Source organism: Chionomys nivalis, chromosome 5 (genome assembly GCF_950005125.1).
Source record: "Chionomys nivalis chromosome 5, mChiNiv1.1, whole genome shotgun sequence".
Lineage (NCBI taxonomy): Eukaryota > Metazoa > Chordata > Mammalia > Rodentia > Cricetidae > Chionomys > Chionomys nivalis.
In genome coordinates this window covers 57,748,194-57,762,417 of record NC_080090.1, presented here as the reverse complement: position 1 = coordinate 57,762,417, position 14,224 = coordinate 57,748,194, and the positions used below count along the sequence as shown (strand labels likewise).

General features: G+C 39.6%; 1 protein-coding gene across 2 annotated transcripts in view; it reads right to left on the bottom strand.

Moving 5' to 3' along the window:
* Nucleotides 1–449: 449 nt before the first annotated feature.
* Nucleotides 450–14,224, bottom strand: part of Prrx1 (paired related homeobox 1) — a 66,968-nt gene continuing 53,193 nt past the window's right edge. Inside the window, exons 3-5 of one of the 2 annotated variants that reach the window (XM_057770242.1) lie at nt 13,190–13,371; nt 9,546–9,617; nt 3,613–3,739 (exon numbers count right to left, since the gene is read on the bottom strand). In XM_057770242.1, coding sequence (XP_057626225.1) covers nt 9,563–9,617; nt 13,190–13,371 — 237 coding nt within the window. In that variant the 3' untranslated portion in view covers nt 3,613–3,739; nt 9,546–9,562. Of the gene's footprint in view, nt 3,740–9,545; nt 9,618–13,189; nt 13,372–14,224 lie in introns of both variants that reach the window. The other variant, XM_057770241.1, reaches the window with a different exon arrangement.

The window sequence follows — 14,224 nt, the reverse complement described above, 5'->3', positions numbered from 1 at the left end:
TGTGGGTTATTATTATTATTATTTCCTTATTGTCACATACCCACATGGGACACAACGATTGCTTAAAATGCTTCATTTTGATATTATTAAATAAAAGCTTGTGGCCTGTATGAAGACTGTCGTATCGTAGGTAGTACTGTGTATGCTAAAGGCATTAATAAAACTGCTAAATTTCCATCAGAAGTACTGCCCTCATCTTCCTACAGTGCTTACAGATATTCCTTCTTTCTCCCACTACTAGTTTTGTTTTAGAAGTATAATAGATTATTTTCCTTTGATAGGATATAATATTGTACTTTGATGAAAAATTCTCTAGCTTATAAACCATTCTTACCTTCACTTTTCTCAGTGTCATCTTGAGTCCAAGCGGTTGTGCAGTTTGGAAGTTCAAAGAAAAAACAATCACCAAGTCCAGTGTATTATAACAAAAGGCATTGTAGTATCTGTCTTTCATTTTATTGAAAAGAAATCATTTCTATTCTAGCACAAACAATGTATATTTTACATCATAAAGCAAGATATAATTTACATATTACATTTCTTATGAGATATTTATTACCACATGTCATTTACGTAGGTCATTACTTCTGGTTTAATTTAACCTGACAAGTACTCTACTAATTAGCCCCTTGTTTGGGAAGGGATTGTGGACAGTGATAGTGCCATGCCTTCATCTGGGTATATTGATGGAGAGCTACGGGTGTATGCCTTGAGTCTGTGGCACTGAGACACTCCTCTGGCAATTGACTTACAGACTAGAAATCTAATCCTCCAAATCACTTGTTAAAACATATGTCTATTGAAAAAGTGGATCATAAATGAACAAAATTTGTGTGTGTTTCAGGGATATATCTAGATAAGTGCTCAGATAAAAATGTTGTGGTGTGGGCCCACCAGCAACAGGCATTCCTGTGACTGACTAGCATAGATTATTCTAAGAAATTCCTAGAAACTGCTGATTTGAACCATCAGATAAAGCCTCCCTCTTTCTCCTTTGAGTTTATAGGATCAGACTCTCTTGATGGCCACTGGAAATGGAGTCAGGACAAAGGCGTCGAATGACATCATTTTTCTTATGTGATTCTCTGCAAAGATTCCGCCCTCCTTAGCAAAACCTTTTCATTTCTAATTTCTGTTCCTTGCCTATAATCCAAATCTTTTAGCTTTTTTCTGCAAACTCTAAATCCCCAATGTTTATCAGTCTATTGGATTTGTACTTGCTTTTCAAATCAAAGGAAGTTTTTACAGTAAGGATGTGTTGTTCCTTTGAAACTTGTTAATACACAGCAATCAATGGGATGAATACATGAATAGAAAGATTCCTTAAAAACAAGTAATGTGTGTTCAGCCAGACCACATGAACTATTCTGAAAGAAATGTTTAATTGTAGTTATTGAAAAGGATTCACTTCATGAGATCAAAGTACACAAAATGGTGTTCCTCCTTATTATTAAAAAAGGACAAAATCACTCCAAGTATTGTTTAGAGCAGTGGTTGTTAGAGTGAAAATATGTCACTATTAACTCAGATATGCCAAGGGAAACACAAACATGAGCTCAAAGTGCATCTTATGCCCCAAGTACTTTGCCTGTCACTCATATTACAAAGGTGATATATTTGGCCAAAATCAATCTGAAACATTTTATTCACTGAGAGCTATGGTTATTAGAACTAAGCTATTGATGAGAATATAAGTTAAAAAATATTTCTATACTTTGTGCCTTAAATTATTCTTTGGTCAAATTATGTGATTGTTGAGATATCTGAAAATATAAACCTATTTATCATTTCCAAATACAGGGCTATATGTATGTACAGCCAGATATCATTTCTTGCTAGAAAACAAAGCTTCCAGATACTATGTTAATCCATGAACACTGTATGCTTGTAAAGTCCCTTTCTTCCCATGGTTACAAAGTGCTGAACAAACAAAGAACAAGCAAGCAATCAAGCAAGGAAGGAAGGGAGGGAGGGAGGGAGGGAGGGAGGGAGGGAGGGAGGGCGAACAAACAAACATAGTCTTGCCACATACCCGTGAGGTACGTAAGAACTGGTAAACCCATTTTATAAACGGATAAACTAGACACATCATGGTAACATGGTTTGGTCAAGTCCACCAGGAAAGTTGACAAAGCATAACCAGGAACAAAGAGAAACAAAGAAATGCCTGCCCTGCCTGCCTCCCACCCTACATACTAAAGCTCATTTCAAAAATACTAAAATGTAAAAGTATAATTGTCCTTAATTTTTGGAGGAGAGAATTTAGAGAAAGCTTTAAGCACTTCACTAAAATATGCTATTTGTTTTTCATGTTTCTGTGGCGAGGAGAAAGAGCAGATAGCTAACTCTCCCTCCTCCTCCTTTCTGGGTATATTTTCTGTGATATGTCAGATGATATAGAATTTCCACCTGAGCTCAGGCTCCAAACTCAAAATTATTCTTATATCGTCAAATAGTTCTGAATCCCACTAAAGCCCTGATGGGAGCAAGACAGCTGTTCTCAGACACTTTCCTAGCAAACTGCTCTCTGACCTCAGTGAGAATTTTGTGTCAAGTATAGAAAAGAGCAAGAGGCCACGTTAATGTATCATTACTGTGTAGATAGGATGGCGGTGATGGTGTAAAGTTGGGTTTTGTAGTGTTTGAGAAATTGCAAACTCAAGCTTGCAATATTTTATATATAATATATATATATAAATATACACAGAATATATGTGCATCTGACCACCCCTAAGGCACCAAAGAGGTAAAGGCTATGCGTTTCACAATTCAGTATTTGTTTTCCTTAAAAAAAAAATTCTCCAAAATTTCCTACAAAAAATTCATTCCATCTCTAAAGCTAAAAAAGAGCGAGTGACAGCAATTGTTCAAAAACAACAAATATCTTTAACTTAGGATGGTTTATTGTTTGTTCAGGGGAAGGACTGTGTTGATGGTGACGCTGTAACCTAGAACTTCGAGCTTGAATCCACAGATTAGCTCTAGATCTTAGAGCTTAGCATTCACCAGTCATAGCGTTCACCACATCGATCAGACAGGTCAGACACAAGAACATGTGTACATTTCTTTTTCCTGAAACTGATAGAAAAACCTTACCATGACCAAGAGACATCGAGACAACAATACTGATTCTTTAGAAATACTTTGGGTTTTCAAAGTCTCCTAGAGAGATGTAGAAGGAAGCAGAGTAAGGCACTGAGGTCAAACAGGCTACTGAGAAGTAATCCTTCACACACATATACATAGATATGTGTCTATCTTTGGCTGCTGCAGAATATTTTATTTTCATACAATTATAGGAATGAAGAAGCCTAACTGAAGAAGCCCAGAGTATAATTAGCAAAGCACAGATAGAAGGAAAACAAAATAAACACACACAAAAGCAAATGGTGATGGTATCCGAGAGGAAGAAGGAACCACTGTTAGCTAATTTTCATTTTGTTCCTCTCCTGCTTTTCTCCGCCATGGTCCCAATATTTTAGTCCTGGCTTTGTTTGTTTGTTTGCTTTTATTTTTTCCAGCGGATGAAGAAATGACAGAACAGGATAGGTTTTCTTATGGTTTTTGATTTCTTCTTAGGCCTGTTTAAATTTTTTTTCCTCAGTTGACTGTTGGCACCTGGTTCCTCTGTAAACTATATTCCTTGGCCTTCAGTCTCAGGTTGGCAATGCTGTTGGCCATGTTGATACCCTGTGCAGGGCTATTGTTGGCACATGTGGCAGAATAAGTAGCCATGGCGCTGTAGGGACAAAGGAGAGAGCAGGGAGAACAACAGGCATTAGTTTCATAATTGGTTTCTTGCAGGGCTGCAAGACCATGCCCTGGGTGGATAAACTCTCAGGACAGGGGCGGGCATTAGGGCGGACAGAGGACCTCTGGGATATTTTACAGCCCCAGCTTTCAATTAGCCTAAGGTCCTTGGAGAAGGGTGGCCATCTTTTACAGGGCATTGGGGAAGCAGAGGAGAACGAGACAGGGTAGGGAGAGGTATTTGCTGTCGTGGACACCGTGAGCAATGATCTGTTTCTGAGGGAAGAAGAGATTCTGCTCAAGTCAAATAGCACCAGTTTCATCCTCTACTTAGAATGTAAGCTTCCCTACCTATCCCAAACAGCCTGTGGGATGAGTGAAGGGAAACAGCAAGCGAGTGACACAAGAACAAAAGAATTCTGTTTCTTCACTCTGGGGAACAGACCTTCATTTCAATACATTTGGGATAATCAATAACACCATAAGAAATAATGTGCTTGTAGAATCGGTTAAAGAACCCAACAACACTACTCCTCTGGCACTGTGATTCGTGATTCACTGGACAATAATAACAAACATGGTCGAAGCAAGACTTTGCTATCAATGGGTCTTGATTTTTATAACTTTGTGAAAATATTTGACTAGCACACACCACCTTTGGGGTGAGTCACTTTGGAAATGCTTAAAATTTCAAAATAAACTTCCCAAGTTATAATTTTACCACTCTCGATCTCAGACGTCACTATTTCTCACTGTCTACGTTGTTGAGAGAAACATGATACTGGATTTGATTGTCATAGACTATAATTAAGACCAAGGCAAGAACTCATCATTGGTGGGTTTCTATTCATTGCGTCTGCAGATCTCTTTTAAAGGAAAAGAAAATAGTGTTTTGATGTGGATGCAAATGGTCTTTTCTCTGTGTGAAATAGTTAACATGAGGCTTTCTGGACTAAGTAGAACGCTGCTCACTGTTTCTACTATGAGTGAAATCCGTTTCAACAGAGAGCTGAGATGGAGATTCTCAAATGGAATGGCATGGGCTTTTCTGCCACCTGCATTCCAGGGAAATTTTGCCATCCATACAGGACTTTGTTGTTCTGGGATGAGATGACAAGATCAGAAAGAAGGAAAACTAAAGCTAGAGGAGCTCAATCGTTGGTATTTATCTGGGACAGCGCAGAGTCAGGATTGAGACTCATAGTAATCTATTTCACTTCCGATTCTAACATGCGCCAAGAAAAGAAAATGAGTTAAAGAAATATACTGAGTTTTAGATCACTTACTCATTCTATAAAACAAATCTTTTAAAAAGATTATTTCATGGGTATAAATGAGAATAAAGTCTGCATTACAGCAAAGTGGAGAAGACTCAGGATTACAAAAAGAATTCTACATTCTTACATTCCATTTTTCTAGCTTTCCCTCTTACTGACAATTTCTGGGTAGATGGTCCTAAGCCTCCCTACCCAGACAAGGCTGGGTTCTCCTGTAGCACCCTGCATTTTTGTTTTACTCGCTTATTTCATGCTTAATTAGTTATTTATTTAGTATCTAGCCCTGTCGTCTACAAGCTGCACAGGCCACCCAATCCGTTTTTGTTATCACTGTGTCTTCAAGCTCAGCCTGATACCACACCCAGCACATATTTGGTGCCCAATAAACCGTTTTCTGGGGGAAAAAAAGTCAAGCTAGGAGTTGGAGAGATGGCTCAGTGGTTAAGAGTATTGCCTGCTCTTCCAAAGGTCCTGAGTTCAATTCCCAGCAACCACATGGTGGCTCACAACCATCTGAAATGAGTTCTGGTGCCCTCTTCTGGCATGCAGGCATACATGCAGACAGAATATTGTATATACAATAAGTAAATTTTAAAAAGCCATAGCTAGATATAGAATGATTAAACAGACCTGTGCTCTGTGACTCTGCCATCTCTTATGCTACTGGAGTGATCTCTAAAAAGAATTCATTTATTCTTGAGAACGCCTTCTTTCTGTAAAATTTGTTTTCTTAATGGAAGGAAAGAGTCAGAAGGGTGTGACATAAGAAGGCATAATCATTGCATAGTCCTAGATCTATAAAGAGATCTTTTCATATTAAAAATACATTAATAAAAACTTAATAAAAGAGACTGTTTTATCATTGTTTATCAAGAGGCAGGAGAGTCCTCAGGTAAAGCAGGCTTAAATTATGAAGGCATAAAGGACAAGAACAATCCTCTGAGACAGGACAAAAGTCAAATAGATATCATTTAGTTCTAGATAAATTACATTCTGCTATCTAATATCCTACCAGAAATCAATGTAAACCCAAAATTTATAGTTTAAAAATTTCCAGGATATACCAAACATTCAAAGATTTAGTTGCTGCTAGATGCGGTAGTGCACACATCTAATCCTAGCACAAGGAAAGCAGAGGCAGGTAGATATCTGAGTTTGAGGCCAGCCTGGTCACAAAATGAGAGTCAGGACAGTCATGGCTACACAGGAAAACCCTGTCTCAACAAAAACCAAACCAAACAAAAAATAAAATAAATCAAAAATAATAATTAAGAAAAGTGATAACTGGATTTGGGGGATGTACCTAAATTATGAATTATTCATAATATAATTAGCCTTTCTCAACCATGTTTCTGCGAAAATATCAAGTCCTAAAGACAGTCTGCAGTTGTTAATGTTTTAAACACTTGGAGCAGAAGCTGGCATTACAGGATGTCTGTTAAATACAGGTTCTTTTTTAAATACTGGGAAGAAAATTGAAAGACTTCTGAATATACAAGGCTAAAACTTCATGAGAAAAAATGACCAGTGTAAATTATAGATTGTTATGGAATGATTTTGCTTTTAGATACTTGACCCAAGTTTCTACAAAAACTGTTACCCATCCTTTGAGACTCCAGGCAACAAGATCCTACTTGTCTTTTTCTTTGGTAACTGAAAGTATTCCATTTCTTCACTGGAAGAAGGGATTAGAACTTTGGGGAGCATGTGTTAATTTTCTGAAGTTGTTGTTACTATTTTTCTGCACTGTTTACTATAGTGTTGGTATCAATCCTGCTATATCACAACATTTGGCTGCAATTATTTTATAGTCTACTATCTATATCTCATCTGATGTTCTAGCCTGGGTAATCTCTATGGTAACACATCTCTGAGAAGTCCGGAGTTTCTCTCTTAGGTAGGTTGACAGTCAGTGATATGAATTGATCCACTTTCTCACGCAAACCGAATGAACAAGAATTAGGATAGTATCTTGCACCATGGTATTCAAATGGCAGCCTGCACTGGCCCAGCAGAAAACAGTGTCCTTTTGCATTCTGCAGTCCTGCAACGGTGAGAGTGACATTCTAGCAGTGATTCCGTGGCTATATTCTATGAAGCACCTCAGGTTGCAGGGCCAGAAGTTGAGAAAGCAGTTGATATTCGCGAATGACATTTGCATTCCCTTGGGAAGTTTGGTGATAGCAGTTTCACTTGGTAAATGCTTAAGAAAGTCACAAATTTTCAAAGACTGAACAAACTTAGTATTGCAGCATTTGTGAGTTGAATATGTAGACTATAAACAACAGACACCATCTCCACTCTACCTCTTAATAAGTGCCTATGATATATAATCCCACAAATTGGAATTTCAGTCATACTTTATATATTTCACTCTGGTGCTGGACATGGCTCTATTTTTACAGCTGAAGCTAAATGTGCAGTATCGGCAAGCAATAGGTAGTGTTTTGACTTAACACATGAAAAACAAGGCTCGTTATCAGTCAGAAAAGAGAATTAACTGCTAGTGTCCCAAGAGCTGCTCAGTCATGCTTTAAACAGCATTGGAAGGTGGAAGGCTTGCTTGCTGAAGTGACTGCAGATACACGAGAGCCCTAAATGGGCCAAGCTGAGAGACGGCTCATGACCGAGAGAGAGAGAGAGAGAGAGAGAGAGAGAGAGAGAGAGAGAGAGAGAGAGAGAGACCTTAAATATCTTCCCACCAGAAAGGCACTAAGGTAGTTAATTGATTTCAACCAATGAATGGGACATCCAGTCCATGTAAAATTATCACCTGTTCCTACACAGAATGAAACTTCCTGGAATTAACAAAAAATAAAAGCAAAACCAGAAAACAAACAAAACAAAGACAGGAACTCAGGGAGGTGTATCAGGACAACCACCAAGAGCTCCCTCAACTGACAGACATCCAAGTGCTTAGTCTCCCGCTGGGTAAAAATCTCTCATTCCTGTGAGCAGGGAGCACGTAGGAGTTTAGAGTTCTGGACGGAATTGAAAAGGTTGGCTAATGTATCATTTCTGATGAAGTTTTAACAGAGCTTCTTGTATCAGTTACTAAGAAACTGCATTGCCAAATAAAGCCCATGGAGACCTTAGGGATGAGAAAGAAATGCTTGCCTTCCATCTGCTGACTCATCGAGTCTGCAGTGGGACTTCACAGAGCTGACACATTTTGGGACACATGAGGCTTTCCACTTCCTTATTTGGAGATTCCAAACAGACGCGACCCAGCAGCATGCTAACCCCACTAGCAAGGTTAGAAAATTGTTTCCTCTGGAGACAGTTCTCTTAGGACCATTTCTACTTGCTCTGAAAGGTGGATTTTAAGGAAGACTGAGTGAAAATAATGGCCACTAGCAAGGACATCTAGCAAATACTCTGAAGGATTTGACATCTAATCACCCAGTCCTATAAATCACAAAACAATTGAGGAGAAACTTTAATGCTTGGCTTGATCTTTAATGCTCTCTCTGGCCAGCCTTTTTGAATAAGGGATGACAAACTGCTCAAAACGTCACCCTAACAATTATGACAGTCTAAGAACCACGTGAATGGTCCTTAGCATCCAGGTTTCCTCCCACTCTAGATAGTCTTTCAACAAGCTCCAGTTTGTAGTTTTCTGAACCTTGAAATAGAGAGGTTGGAGGCTCTCTCTCTGGCTTGTTCTTTTGTGAAGGCAAGAACAATATAAGTTTTTCATATAAAACAAGTAACTTTCAGTTTCCCTAGGGAAATTCACTTCTAAAATAGGATCCCCTGCTTCCTTTGGAGTTGCCCCATGTAACTGAAATCACCATTTCCTGCTTCTGTTTGAAATTTAGAGTTTGAGTTTTAAAATACATTCTCGGTTTCCCCAATTGGACACGAGGGACCACATTTCATCAGTAAGGCTTTAGTTTCCATTGTACATTCTGTGATCCCTCTGTAATGTTCAACTGCTCTTTCTAGCAACACCTTCCTACCGCCTCCAGAACTTCTGCTCTTCCCCTTTTCAATATTGAATATGCCATATTGTGTATTCCTAGATTCTCAACTCCCTTGTGAGACATACAATTGGAAAATTCTTTCTAGTTCAAGTTTTCAATATAAAGTTACATAATAAATCAGCTACGGCATTGGCCAGAAGCAGGACAATAATGTAGTCTGACCCCTGGCTCATACTCTGAGTAACTAAATCCTCCCTCGTCAAAGTCCATCAGATATGACCATCATGGGAATTACTTTAGAGCGGAACAACGGAGAGATGTAGCATCTCGCCCCACTCTAGACTTACTGGATTAGGGTCTTCACAGGCACTGATCCCGGAACATAACCATAGCTCTAAACTGTCATGCTCCCTTAGAGGGCATGCTTTCTTACAGTTCTGTCTCCTAATTTCCCACTTGGGGAAGTTCCACTGTTCATATTTCTAAGACATCAGTCCCCAGTTGTTTTTTTTTAAAAAAAAAAAAAAAAACACCTAATTCCCCCTTAATCCCTACCCCAATAAGCCACCCTCATGCCCATCTGACAAGTTACCTTTTCAGTGTCTTCCGTTAGAATCCGTTATGAAGCCCCTCGTGTAAACAACATCTTGGGAGGGACGAGGATCTATTTTTGAAAGTGTGAAAGGGGAGAAATGAGCCAAATGCGTTGAGCAGATGTCAGCAGCACCATGACCAAGACAACTGAGGGGAGGGGCACTGTACAAGAGTCATCGGCCTTGCTTTCCCTTGCCACTAGGTTCACGTCCAACCCTCCCTCTGTAAATGGTACTGCAGACCAGTACTACAGAGCCAAGCCCTTCTCAAGCTACCTCTCAGAGGAACAAAGGTGTCTGGGAAAGGGTTTCTTGGCTACTTCATTTCAAAGAATTGCATAGGATTTGGTTGATTTTTGCCACCCAAGAGGCATAACACTGTAAGGTTAGTGAGTCTTGATGATTTTTGTGCTTGTGTGCATTCTTATAATTTGCTTAAAGAAAATAATTCTTTGCTAAGAAGTGGGTTTATGTCCCAAAGACAAGTTTGCTTCAGTGAGCTACAGGTAAATAAATGGCAACTGCTACCAGGAAAGTAGTCTCCATGTTAGGAAATCCTTTGCTCCCTCTGGTACCTCGGTTGCCTGTCTGACATCATCATCTAGTGTACTCAAGAGAATGAGTGAGGTCATACTGAGCTATAATTAGAGTGGACCTAATGTCTTTGTTTGCCAGGGACAATCCTGGTTCGTGCCCTTTGTCCTAATGTAATTATTAATATTCAAAAGCCTTCCTAGCCCATATGATATGTTATATGATTTTTACACTCAACAGCAGCGATATCAGCAAAAACAGGGAGAAGGGCTTTGGTTACTTTCCAGCCTGTGATTCTGACTGTAGGCAAATAGCTGTTTCTATGGTTTGGTTTCCTGTTCTTCTTCCAGAGATGAGCTGTGGGAGTCAGAAAACCTTTCTCTCTACTCACTGTCCCCGTATTTCATGATCTAACCACGTAGGCCACCCCACTGGAATGCCCACACCCCAGATAGAGACCCCAGCTGCAGACATGCTTTGCTGATCAAGAAAGAGTCATGAACCAAGAAGGACCATTGAGATGGTTTTCCAGTCTTACACTTAGTAGCACTTCCAATACAATGCATGTGAAATTTGAATAGAATAGACTGTCCAGACCTCCATAGGACAGAAACAGGGCCCAGAAGTACTGTTCTAACTCTTCTTACTTAAAACTAGGGAGGTGTTCAGTTTCCTCTTGTTTTGTACCAAGGCAAGGACAGAGCTATCACACAGGAGTGCGCTAAAGGTTAACCAAGAGAAAACGCCTTTTAATGAAGATCACATGTAAGGCAACTAGCTTGACGTAAAGGTACCAATAGCAACAACAACTATCATTTCCTTTGCTTTCCATCATTTGTTTTTCTTTTATATTTCCTTAAGAACAATTATGTTTCCTAGCATGGTTGAAAATATAAAATCATAATATATTTGATTCTAAGCAGAGTTTAAAATTCCCATGTTACAGAATAACCTTTGCTACTTCCAGAAATTAACCAAATTATAAACACTTCAGTCAACATTAAGTCAAAGAGACATATCATTCAATAAACTGTTGCCTTAAACTTTTGCTTTTCTACTTATAATGGATATTAATTTATTCTTCACACAAAATATGAACAATCAGCTTTTGCATCACTTTGCTTAGTTGTTTTTTTTTACAAACACTGTATGTAGAGAAATAAATGCAATACCATGCAATGAGTAAGAGGAACTAGGTTATACAGTCTTAAGTCAAAAAGAGCACAATACAAAAAATATGTACACTAAGATTATCTCTATATAAAATATTGAACTCTAGTCATAAAATGAACTAACTAATTATGTCAAGATGTTGAAATTATGGGTTGATTTTGGAAATGTAGCTAGAGTTTCTATAACTTTTCAACTAAAATAGAACATTTCCCAAAAGGCACACACAAATTGCCATGTTACTAGCTTTGTGTTGGATACCGACACTGGATCTTGTCTCTCTTTGGTCTAACGTGATACTCTTTCAGGACGGATGTCATCTGTGTAGTGTGCTGCGTTCAGCTCCATGGGAAGGGACCACATGGCAGCCATGTGGATTTTTGATAGCTGGGGGTAAAAATCCCGAGGAAGACATAGGCAGAAAGAGGAACAATGCTTCCTGGTTGCAACCAAATTCAAACCAGAGATCTCAATGCAGCAGACCCCTAACTTAACCCAGATTCCAAGCCACTTGCTGAATCTGTAGACTATCGGTAGTTGTAGAGAGAACAGGCCTTCCATTTATTTAAAATATTAAAGAATATTTAAGCAATCTTAAAAATGTGTTTTTAGTAAGTTCCATGGGAGAAGCATCTAAATTTTAAGTAAGAAGCATAGACATGGCTGACCTTTCAAAGTCAGTCAGGATGGGGGCGGTGAAGAGCCAGGACAGGAAAAGTCCCTCTTATTCTTCTAGACATGGGATATTTATCATTGAGATCAGAGCTACTTCAGGCTAATAAATGTCCCAAAACTCCCAAATACTTTTATGGCATTTTTCTGAAGAAATTATTTGAACTGGAAAGACCATTTAGGTGAGGCTTTGGGATTTAAGGACATCTACCAACTGTGGGAAAGTACTCGTGTTTCCCAAATGTGCATTTCCCATTTTTAGCTAGGCCCCATGTCCTGTAGCCAGTTTCAAACCCCTCCTTAGGTCACGAATTAGCTTTAAGAATAAAAAGATAAACAAGTGTCATTTAATAGAAAAACAAACGTGCATAGTTCCATAGACATCAGCCAGACAAAATACATAGCCTTGACCTGGTGGCGTCTCCCACAAGCCTGATCATATGCTAAGGATAGGAACCCTAGGTGTGACTGTGTCAGCCTGTGCTTTCTGAATAGCACGCTGGATGGAGGGTAGAAGTCTCCAAACAAAGATTGAAATGGCCCTCATGGCCCTCTCTTATTTTCTGTTTCAAACAAGCAATTCTTTTTTTAATATAAAAGTTTAGTGTGTTGTTTTTTCTTATTTAGAGAGAGCGAGAGAGCTATATCATGGGGGGGGGGGAGAAAGCCAGATAAACAGTGGAATATATAAGAATAACACATAGAAGAGGAAGGCATTTGTGGATGGTAAGAAAGCCTTACTCACTAACAAAGAACTAGGGTCCCTCTCCTCTCTCTTCTCCCTCCCTCATGTCTCTCCCTCTGTCCCTCCAACCTTCCTTTCCTTTTAACTCAAAATCAGTTTTATTGTGGAGTGCCTTTAGTCCTACACTTGGAACATTAGATATTGATTCCCTGCGTGACCATAATACGATGAATGTGTCTTAAATGGATTCATTTTTTTCCAGAATGGTTCCAAGAGGGGCACTGGATACAGTTTACAAAGGATCTGTTCTTTAATATTCTTTCCCAGTTTTGCAACCTTGGCAAAAATTCCTGAGTCCAAGAGGAGATTGCTGATGGCCGCCCCTCTCTCTTCTGCCCCAAACCCTGCTCCTGGGGCAACTAGCAATCTCCTTTAAAAATGTAGAGATGCCAGCAAGTTGAATGTCTCTGAAGAGGTTAACCCAGTAAGGAATGTCAGCTGGCTGCCAAAGCAGCCTTGAGAGTGGTGGATGACTGAGAAGCATGTGGAATTGGAGCAAGGGAGAGTGGGCCAGTCATTCACCTGTACGGAGAGGCTGTCCCCCAGGAGAGATAATCGGTGGGTCTAGGAGCAGGACGAGGTACGATGGGCTGCTCCACCGCAGTCACATCTCCTGAGTAGGACTTGAGGAGGGAAGCGTTTTTATTGGCCAGCATGGCTCTCTCGTTCCGGCGGAACTTGGCCCTTCGGTTCTGAAACCACACCTGGAAGAGGGTTGGGAGGGAAGAAAGATGTAAGGAGGGAGAAGAAGAACAACGACAGACAGGTTACACGTGTGCAATTTGGGCTTATTTTTGCTACAAAATGCCATCCCAAGAAAGACCCAGGATGGGTCTGGCACCTTTCCTAAAAGAACAGAAATACTGCAGTGTAATCCTCCCCGCGGTTGTGTATTCAGAGTTAAACCTCTGTCTGTGGAGCACTTCAGGGTAGAGCTTAGCATGGATAAAGCCCCATTTTAATGCCCCTCACTATAGGACCATGAAATACTTCTGGTAATTAAGAACCCAGAGATGGGCTCTATGAATAATAGACAAGACCACAAAATGTAGGCTCTACACCCTGCTCTAATTATAATCAATAAAATGAGGATTTCAGTAGATGCTGGCAATGGATACAATGGCTTTTTCTAAGGGAATTTTTAAAAGTCTTCAAAATAGAATTTTTCATCTGCCTCCACTGTGTTTATGATTTAAAGAAAACCCTTTATCTCCCCACACCTTCTGGCAAGGATTAAGAAGGAAATCATTCATATAAGAAGTGAAGGAAAACCCATCAGAGAGTGAGGCTGCAAGAGAAGAAAAAGAAGCACTAAAGAGTGCTCAGTAGATTGGTGACCTTTATGGGAGTCAAATGGTGACCCCAGAGACCAAGACTAATGGAGGACAGATGTTCTGGGGTCCCCCTCTCCCTTAAGGGTGATTTGTGCACTGACTCCTGGCTATAAGGTTCTAGCACTTCTAAAATATTGAACCAAACAGGAAAAACTTATTTACATTCTATAAGTAAATTCCCAGAAGCAAACCACAGCCACTAGCCCTGAGGATTCAATCGGAG